The sequence below is a fragment of the Sciurus carolinensis genome, chromosome 12 (assembly GCF_902686445.1).
Source record: "Sciurus carolinensis chromosome 12, mSciCar1.2, whole genome shotgun sequence".
In the NCBI taxonomy this organism is placed as follows: Eukaryota; Metazoa; Chordata; class Mammalia; order Rodentia; family Sciuridae; genus Sciurus; species Sciurus carolinensis.
This window is the reverse complement of record NC_062224.1, coordinates 40,212,214-40,222,808: the sequence shown is the minus strand read 5'-3', so window position 1 is coordinate 40,222,808 and position 10,595 is coordinate 40,212,214. Positions and strand designations below refer to the sequence as shown.

General features: G+C 33.8%; 1 protein-coding gene across 1 annotated transcript; it reads right to left on the bottom strand.

Moving 5' to 3' along the window:
- Window positions 1-609: 609 nt before the first annotated feature.
- LOC124962301 (RNA-binding protein 43-like) lies at window positions 610-1,691 on the bottom strand. The gene has a single exon (XM_047521536.1). It carries the CDS (start codon window positions 1,672-1,674, stop codon window positions 610-612), a length of 1,065 nt encoding a protein of 354 aa, XP_047377492.1. The 5' UTR covers window positions 1,675-1,691.
- Between the last annotated feature and the right edge of the window lie 8,904 nt (window positions 1,692-10,595).

Below are 10,595 nucleotides of genomic sequence, written 5' to 3'. Positions count from 1 at the left end.
ATTCCTAACTTAACAGAACTAACATTTTATAAAAGCACATAAGCTAAATAAGTAGCAGCAAAACTGCCTCACTTATCCAGCAATCTTATAACAGTGGAATTCAGTTAAGTTATGGTTACCTGCATTAGAAATACTTTCCATCTAAGTATTTCCCAAGTGTTTTTTGATATCATTCTAATTCTATATGAGTGAATACAAACTTGATAACTATTAAGAAATCGCCAGTGGCATAATACTAATCATCCAAACTCCCATGAGTTAGAGTTAAGAAAACTTCTTTTTCTAATAATTTGGATTTCCAGAGAAAATGAGATTTCTTGGAAGTTTAGTTTTTTCCAAAGTTTTATTTAGATGTTATTTTTGTAATCAGATAAACTAAATTAAGACCCAGTCCCATTCCTTCTTAACTGAATAAATTCAAACAAGAGTTTAATTTCCCCAAATCCTAGTTTCTTCCCCTACAACATGAGGATAGTAATGCTCACAAAGAAAGACGGTAACCAAAGGTGAAATGTGATAACGTATAGTGAGCTAGATAAAGTGGTGCAGGGTACAGTCACTACGCAGTAACGGAAGGCCACTATTAGCATGACTGTGACTGAGATTTTATTAACTAATCTTTTGCCCTATTAATTTCAAGACCTCTTCTTTAAATAGGTAAGTGTCAGAAGAAGAACCTATAATGTCAATGTGTGTCTTATAAAAATTAGTCAGAACCCTATGGTATCTTGATTGTAGTTGTTCACATGCCCATTCAATATTTCTCTTCTCTCTCTTTCCCTTTCCTCCCAAAATAAATGTCTCTTTCCTGAGCCGAAAGTGAAGAGCCTGGGTCCATTTCTCAAGGAGCTCCTTCACGTGCCGCACACTGCTTGGTCCAGAACCAGCTTGAGCATTTGCCAGATAAATGGTGGTGACATCACCATCCACCCTCTCCTGACTTAGAATATTGAATTTGTTCAATGTGGTTTCATAAAACTCACACCTCCATTTCAGGTAAAGGAAGACATCTGTATCCATCACAATCATTTCTGGGCTTTTAGCAGTCTCAAGTACTAAGGTCCTGAGCGTCTCCACCATGTTATCACCTTTCGGTAGACTCCTTTTGGGGCTTTGTCTGTCCTGTTTTCTCCCTTCACTCATAAAATTCTTGTTTTTTTCTAAAAGAGAACTTGCTTTTGATAGCAAAGACTCTTTGAGCTTCTTGATAGCCAGAAATGATCCTTCCACAGAGATTCTTCCTCTGGGTCCCAAAGGACTGAAGTTTAAAGTTGGGATCATCTTTTTCAGGTCCATTACCAGGCTTTCTAGTATTATCTGACCCCGAAAAACAGAAAGATCAAGGGTAGCCTTCACAGAGCTGAAGACCTTTTCACTAAAGTGAGAGACTGTGAGTTGAGCATGTACTGTCTTCTGAATTGCTAGATGGTGTTTATTTCGTCTGACAACATTCTCTGCAACTTTTTTTTCTTTGAGTATTACATATGCAGCTCCTTTGGTTTTTGTTGGATATATCACATCTTCAATGTCTCCACCATCATTATTAACGTCTTGGAAGTATCTTTCCACTAACGTGGTCAGCAACTGATCACTTAAAAGGCCAACAGGAAGACCAGCAACTACAATGGTTCTTTCAAAAGCTTTGGATTTCTTGACTTTTGAAACTGAGGCCATGGCGGAGGAGAGACGCGCCCTCAGCGGCCGGGAGAAAGCCCCAAGCTCAGGGGAGCGCGGGCGGCGCGGAGGGCCGAGAACTCATTTGTTGCTTTCAATAAATAGTGACAGATGTTTTTTTTTTTCAATTACAGTCTATACTCTGTTTAGCACTAAAGAAGAATTCTAAGTAAATACACTACATGCCTTGGATGGTTCCTAAGCAATCACTGGCTATCAACTAAGACAGATAAAAATATCATATATTTTGGTGATTTGTTTGTATGTGATAAGTCATTGTTCTTCTTTCTCTGCAGCTCCCAAGACCATGACCTTTCTGTTTTTTTAGCCTTCTCTCCCATCATGACAGAGAAAAGAGGGAACAGAAAGGATAGCAAGTGAATTTAAATTCCTTCAGTGTTTTAAACAACTCGACATGAAATGCTTGATTTAAATATATGTACATGTGAGCATGTACACATACTAACACTGAAACTGGTAAAAAATGTGTGAATTATGATTATTTCCTTCAATGATTTTCATAAATATGTCAATGTGTCAGTGTACTTTCATTTTTCTTGTATATACCTGTAATAAGATAAAGTTTTAGCAGTATTCCCAATCACAGAGCTATAATAAATTACAATTAGAATGAAATAAGAAGGTCTGGTGACCTTCCACTTTTTTCTCAAACTTCCAAAGCAGTACAAAATCTAGGGAAAATATGCACCTAACTTTACTAAAAATAAATTATATCCTCATAGCATATCATACTCAATCCAGTAGTATCCAAACCTATAGATTCATACATGATAAGTCTAGTCAGATAAAATGTTTAAAATTAAAGATTTTAGTTCTTTCCAAAAATTTTACCTAAGTGGAGATTATTTTTCATACTTTGCAAATAAAATAAAATTATATACTGCTATTTATGACCAGAAAACACTAAAGCATTGATATAAAACCAACATTTTTCTATGGTAAATACAACAAAATACTTTCTCTTTTAATATATGTTCAATTAACCCTAAGGAAGGATAAAATGGTAGTTTTTATATGAGAGCAAACTAAGTAACAAATACAGTAAGTCTCCACAATTGATCTTGGGTAGATTTCCACAATTATATTTGCATTACTCTTTGTATCTTCTGGAGGGTAGTTATACTGGCCTCCAGTCATTGAGAATTCATGCTTTTGTGTAGAAGTTTACTCTGCCAGGAATAATATAGTTTTTCTTCCCTCTTTTCTATGTTTAAATTTTCCATATTCCTTAAGATAGCCCTGGTCCTATTTTATATGAAAATGTTTGGACTTATAGGAGTAGGAAACCGCTTTTCTTATGAACTCCCATAGCACTCGATGTCTTTCTTTGTTCCAACAATTCTTCTACCTTTCATGGAGTTGTGGTTTGGAAGAACTGCAAGAGAATACTTACATGACAGTGAAATAATATTCTCACTTTCTTTTCAAGTAATCATTACTGATAGTGTCATGAATTAACTGATTATAAATTATTATATAATATATATTACATATGTATATAATATATTTATATATGTATTTTCACACAAAATCATTTTGGGTTTTATCAAATCTGCTCACATTTCTGAGAGTATATTGGGAAAATGAATAAGAAAGAAGCTCTTGACTCTTCCAGGCCTGAATGGAATTGCATTGATATCACCAGTTATCAGAGATGAGTTCTGCTTCCTCAAATGCTGACGTTTGAACATTAGAGCAGCACGCTGAGGCAAGCATATAAAGCAGGTTTTATTTAAAGGTAGTAACACAGACTTCTCCTGGGAGAGAGAAAGGGGCCATGACTGGTATTCTGGTATCCCCAGAAGTGAGAGAAACTAAAGTTTCCTTTGTTCTCCTGCTCTCTCCCCACTTATCCTCTCCTTCCTGCCTATCTGACTAGGCCCAGGAGATGCCAGTGGGAAGGCCAAAAGGTGGGAAGCAGACAGGCAGTGGGAAGGGCCAAATGGAGGGATCCAGGCGGGTAGCAGACCAGAGACATTAATTAGTAATTCCCTGTCTGCAGTTTTTTGGGAGCAGTAGTAGTACAAGCAGGTAAACTTGGTCATCAAAGGGCTCTGGAGACCTTGGCACTCTAAATCTCCAATTTCCAGGATCCAAACTGACCTCCATTTCTTTCATTCCACCCAATCACCTATTTATCCTAAGTGCCTATCCTCAATTCTGGCTTCAGTGTTCCTAGAAGCTTGATGTGTGCTCAGGTTAAACTTCTAGGATATTGCTCTTTCTAGGCTGGGCTGCCAAAATGCATTCCTAGCTCCTAGTGCTAGTTCTAAAAGCATGTTTATTTTTCTCTACTAAATTATTATTTCAAGTGTCAGAAACATCAGCTCTGTGGCTTATTGTATATTACTAAGACACTAATTTCTTTCTTTCTTTCTTTCTTTCTTTCTTTCTTTCTTTCTTTCTTTCTTTCTTTTTCTTTCTTTCTTTCTTTCTACCTAGGGGCTTTGAACCACTGAACGACATCCCCAACCCATTGTTTAATTTTTTTGTTCTTGTTTTTTGAGATAGGTTCTCACTAAGTTGCTTAGGACCTTGCTAAGTTGCTGAGTGTGGCCTTGAACTTGTGATTCTCCTGTCTTAGCCTCCAGATCTGCTGGGATTATACATATACATCTTCGCAGCTGGCTATAGTACTATCTTCTCAATGCTTGTGTGTCCCACTCCAAATTCATATATGTTACAACCTAATAATCAATGTGATGATATTAGGACATGTGTCTTTGGAAGATTTGAACAAGTTGACTGCAGGGACTCCATTTTGTGATCTAGACTCCATCTTGTGTTACAGTGACCATTCTATGAACCCACTGATGTGCTGAAAGGAAGTTATTCTCTAAAAACTATAATTAATGTAGGATTATATAAACTGAACTTTCCCCTAGAATAATAATGTGGTCTAAGCTATTGTATGCCAGACCAATGAGCTCTAAAAGGTAAAAGTATCCTCCAATCATAATTCTTGACAAACAACCTATGTAACCCACTTAAACTTAATTTTGCCTTTAAGAGGACTACCCAACCTTCCCTAAGGAGACACATCCTGGTTTCTGCTGGAACCTGTGTTGTAATTCTAAGACATCAAGTAAATGCCTTTTTTGTGTCACAGATTTTCTGAGCCCTTTGGATGATAGAGATCATTAGGTGATGAGGGTAAATCATTCATGAATGGCCTAACACCCTTTTTAAAAAGACACACAGAGTTGCCTTATCTCTTTCTGCCACATGAAGTTGCAGGAAGAAGATTCCACAGTGAAGAACCCAGGCCCTCACCAGACTCCAAACCTGCCCACATTCTGATCTTGGTCTTTCAGCCTCAAGAACTGTGAGGAATAAATTTCTGTTGTATAGAAGCTGTTTACCCTGTGATATTTTGTTATAGCCACCTGAATGGATTAGAATAGGCAGTGACTAGTTCAATATTTGTTTATCAACTGATTTTTTTAAAAAGTTTCATGATGCTTTACGAAGGCTCAGACTATTTTTTTTTTCCTTCTGTAGAATTATAATTGCTGAATTATTAGTGGGGAGTTTCAACAATTGTCTGTGTACAATAAATTCATGTTTGGGAAAAAACAAGAAAAAAGAATTGGAAACTCATAGAAGTAATTAAAAATTATTTGAATTTTCTATACACATTGATTAAATTTTTCAAACAATTGTTATCTGTTCCTTTATATTTCCCACAGAAGCAGGCAAAAGTCCCTAACTTTTGTGTATACATTTGTTCCACTGAGAGCTGCCCCCAACCCAAGGCTACTTCTTTATCCTAATCAAGAATCAGGTATTTTGTTAAAAATGTGAAGAAGGCATAGCTAAAACTATGCCACTTATTAAACATAGGTGATTGTGCTTAAGGAATGATACAATTATAAACTGAATGTTACAAAGTATTTAAGAACTAATATCAAAAGTCATATATAAACTACAACTTGATGATAAATTTTGAAGAAAAGAAACCAGTACAGGAGGATTTGTTGACAACAGAGGATTTAAAGTATCAACAACCTAAATATACACAAAACAACAAAATAATTTGCCACCTACCACTATTTTGAAATACAAATTGAGCTCATAGAGGCAAAAGAAGCTAGAAAAACAATAAAGTCTTGTATTAAGCTTTAAAACCAGAATAAACAGTGAACGTGCAAATTGCTATCTTACAAATCAGACATTAATACTTTTTGAAATAATAAAACACACATTAACAGGATATTTCTGAACATTTTGAGAACAATAGACTACTGAGCTTCATACAAGGTGGGTGATAAAAAAAAAAAGAGAGAGAGAAGAAAAAAAAGAACCAACCTGTAAAAAAAAAAAAAAAAAAAAAAAAAAAAGCAGTTACATAAAGGGGAAGATATTCATTTAATGGGAGAAATAAATGTAGTAAACAAATAAATGAAATATACTACTGGATATTTACAATACAATTTCCCCCCAGGGATTCAAAGTATACTCTTTTTAATGTGTTCTGTTTCCACAGGTGAATGGGACTGATGTTTCTGTAGTCTCCCCTTATCACTGTTTTCATCCTAGGGCATTTTGGGTTTTATGACTTTTAGAACTAAATGGTACATGTTTAGGGTCATCGATAATACAATAATTTTGTTTGAGTTCTAAATTTTCTTAAGTTTCTTATAACATTTTAAAGGTAAATTTGTATTAAAATATAACATATATAGAAAATTTTATAGACCATAAATATATAGCTAAATAAAATTTTACTGAAAACTTAATCTTTTTTCTTCCTCTTCTTTTCTTGCCCTCCCTCTATTTTATTTCCTTACAGATACAGAGCTAAAAGTATCACTGGGCCGAAGTCAAAGTTCATTCCCATCAAAGGCTATAGGGGCAAACTAATTCATTCCTTCCTCCCGCTTCTGAGGGCTGCTGACATTCCTTGACTTGTAGCCACATCACTCCAGTCTCTGCTTCAATGATCATGTTGCCTCTTTGTGTGTCAAACATCACCTGTCTCTCCTAAGGACACAGACATTTTGGACCCACTAGAATAGCCATGATAGTTTCTATTTCAAGATCTTTAATTTAATCACATCTGTCAAGACCCTTTTCTTCAAATTAGTTATATTTAACAGGCCCTAGAGATTAGGACATGATAACTTTGGGAGGCCATTATTTCTAAGGCTAGCATGTTCTCTGTTGTTTATTTAGTTGAGTTTAGCATTTACATCACCATTTGTGACCATATGAATTCTTATTTATATTTGTGGGTTTTCTTCTGACTCTCACAGTATATTTAAACTTCATGTGTGTATATTTACATCCTAACTGTCTATTTGCCTGAACATAGCTGGCAATCAATATTTATTGGATGGATGGATGTCAGATTTTCCTGGTCTCATTCCAATTTTCAGAAATAAAATTTTCAGATTGGGATTTCTTACTACAGATGTTAATACTAATGAAAACACACAGAGGAGAACGTAAGTATACTTGGAACCATCCCTGAACAGAAAAGCACTCACTAAATGTTAGTTGTTTTTATGGTCTTATAAGTTTCATTGTCTCCAAGTCCTTTTTTTGGAAGGAAAACAATCCAATATAAAACCTGTACTCATGTCTTTCTTATCAATTCCATTTCTTTAATTTTTTTCTCAACTTAGTTTCCACTCTTATCTCTTGCCTGAAATATCATAACCTACTGGCTCTACCTCATACCCCTCCAAGGTATTCTTCCTATGGGAGTGCTACATCTAAAGTGAAGACTAGTCACAATTGGACTTCATGATTATTTAGCTAGATTGTTAAAAGGATAGGCAGAGAAGAGGAAGGAGGGCACTTAGGTTTTGAGTGTCAATGACTGGATGCAGGTACGTAATTATAGTACCTATAAATAGAAATATTTAATCTGTGGTTGAATATATATTTTATTTATTTATTTTTTAAAAAAATATTTTTAGTTGTAGATGGACACAATATCTTTATTTTATTTATTTATTTTTATGGGGTGTTGAGGATCGAATCCAGTGCCACACACATGCTAGGCAAGAGCTCTGCCACTGAGCTACAACTCCAGCCCTGAATGTATATTTTATGCTTCAAGGTACAAGTCTAGATCCATCATGCAGACTTGGAAGTAGCTCAGATTTATAACACCTATATTTTCACGCTTTTCTCAATTTTTAATAAACAAATATTTCTTAAATAAAGAGTGTATGTCTCTTAATCTTCATGTTCTCAAATCTTAGCAGAAATCAGAGCAGATGTCCAGGAAAGATTTAATAAATGAATTCATATTCTGGTTTCAATATTGATGTTTTTATTATGTAAAATTATGTCTATTTTGTATAAAATCATGCTTTAATAGAATATCACTGTTTTTCAGTAAAGCATTCAGGAAATGAGAAAAGAATATGCAACATCAAAAACATTCTAAAACAAACAAAAAAAACTATACAGAGACAAGTAAGAAATAGAAGGCAAATGTAAATGTTTCCAAAACTGATCTATTTCTTAATCTATGTTATTTTAAACACTGTATAACACATAGAAATTTTGAGTGAAATAAAAGTCTGTATTAGCAAGGGATAGAAAAATGAATAGTTTGTTGTTTTCCCCTTTGAATTCTGTTATTCTGAGATTGTCTTGCTTTGTTTTCCTCTTTATTAAAGGGAACACATTCAGTAAAACATTCTGCCTTTATCAAGTAGCACTAAATAAAAACATCCCAAATTAGACCAGGGAAATTTTCTCTAAGGATTAAGTTCAAATCAAAGATTTGTCTGAAATAAATATACCTTTCAATTACACATTCTTGTAATTGCCACAATCATTTTCAGCTATAACACATTTCACACAAAAAAGAGACTTTCAAAAACATATACACCTTATTAGATTTAATAATTAGCCACCCACGATTGTGTTGATTAGTTAGATTTTCACACTTCCCATGTGTAGAGGTCAAGGTTTGGAATGGAAAGAATGTGCTCTGGGGTTGCACCGGCAAGGAAAAGAATGGAGAAAGATATAAAGGTATTTTTCTCCAGCAGTTAAATATTGATTCAGTTTAATTTTATTGTTGTTATTAGCAGATTTTTTATTAGCTTTACCATTACGTATAATAACAAATGAAGTATAATGGTGACTCCTGAATTCATTCTAATTTTCCTAAGAGTAGGGGAAATATCTAAATCTGGATGCCTTGAGTTCCCTTGATGTAAGAAGGACTGTGTGTAGCAACTTTTCCTGGAATTGTGGCTCCTTTGATTAATACCCTTAGTAAAAACTGTGGCACATGGAATGTGATCAATAGAATATTTGTTAAATGATGTGAAAGCATTATTACTTATTATTGATAGAATTAGCTTAGGGATAATTTTGCACAGCCATGCGCAGGAACTAAAGCATTGATATAAACATTATAACACAGAAGGTATTGAAGTAAAAGAAAAAGAAAAGCATCTTTGTTTTAAAATGATTGTCATACAAGTCTGAGATTGAATATACTTGCAAATAAAAGGAAGGCAAAAGAGAAAGAGCAAAAGGCCATGACATTTGTTTAAAAAATTGACTTTTTCCTTCCAACAAGAAAGGACAATACAATACCCAATGACATATTGATGGTTAAATAAATGGCATTTGAAAATTTGGAAACAAACATCAGACACAACTCAATTAAGAGAGGACAGGGATGTAGCTCAGTGGTAGAGTACTTGCCTAGCATGCACAAGGCCCTGGGTTGATCTCAGAACTTCAAAAAGCAACAACAAACAAACAAACAAACAATATTTTAAGTGAGGCACTTTGTACAAAACACTGCACCAGCATTCTTCAAATATGTCAAGGTTGTTAAAAAAAAAGGAAAATCTGATAAATGTTACAGTCAAAAGGAGACTAAACAGACATGATAATTAAATATCATGTGGCATCCTGAATAGGATCTTTGAAAACAGAATATTAGACATATATGAAGGAAATAAGACTAAAATATCATCCTCAGTTAATAATAGTGTATTTATGCTGCTTCACTATTAATGACAAATTAGCAATCGCATTATTCTAATGTATGTTAATTTACACAAATATCAGATGTTAATAGTGGGGGGGATTGGGTTAGAGGTGAATGAGAATTCTCTGAACTAACATCACAATTTTTCCATGAATGTAAAATTATTCTAAATGAAACTTATTTCAACCCCCCAAAAGAAAGAAAAATTAAGAAGTCATAGAAATTTGAGCACAAATTCTTTTGTCAGTTTTGTCTCAAATTTAACAGGTTAGGTTTACCCAGAATCAGTAGTACATGAGAGTATATTCTTTTTCATGTCTGTCAACTAAAATTTGACATTCAAAAATTTTCTTAAGAACTATACCATTATTGTGAGGGCTATGGAATTGATAAAATCATTGTTAAAATCCTATTTTATAACCTTGGTAAGATATTGCTTCTAATTTAAGTTTTTTAAACTAAAACTAGTAATTTTCAACTTAGCCACTTTCTTAGTTACTATTCATCTCTAAACAACATTATATTTCTCCAAAATTCAAAATCCATCTCCCAATATGCAGATATGTTTCAATTAAGTCTATCCCAAATAAGTTTTGAGATGAGTCCTAAAAGTATCTCTTGAAGAACTATTTTGAGAAAATTTTGTTCAGAAGAAATATCACTTTGATTTAAAAAGTCTTCCTGAGGTAACTCCATTGAGAAACAATGCATATTCCATTATATATGTTTTTAGTATTTGTTTTCCTGAAAGCAGTTGAAAATAACTTGTTTGCATAGGGATGGTTAGTACTAATATTTTAGTACATAATGAATTAGAAACAGTAATTTTTCTTTTAAATTCAGAGGATTCAGTATTTTTATTCTAGTAAAATACATGTAACAAAATTTACTATTTAACTACAGTTCAGTTGTATTCAGTATATTTTTA

Excerpts from the sequence above, each read along its gene's own strand:
- LOC124962301 (XM_047521536.1), bottom strand. The coding sequence starts at position 1,674 with ATGGCCTCAGTTTCAAAAGTCAAGAAATCCAAAGCTTTTGAAAGAACC.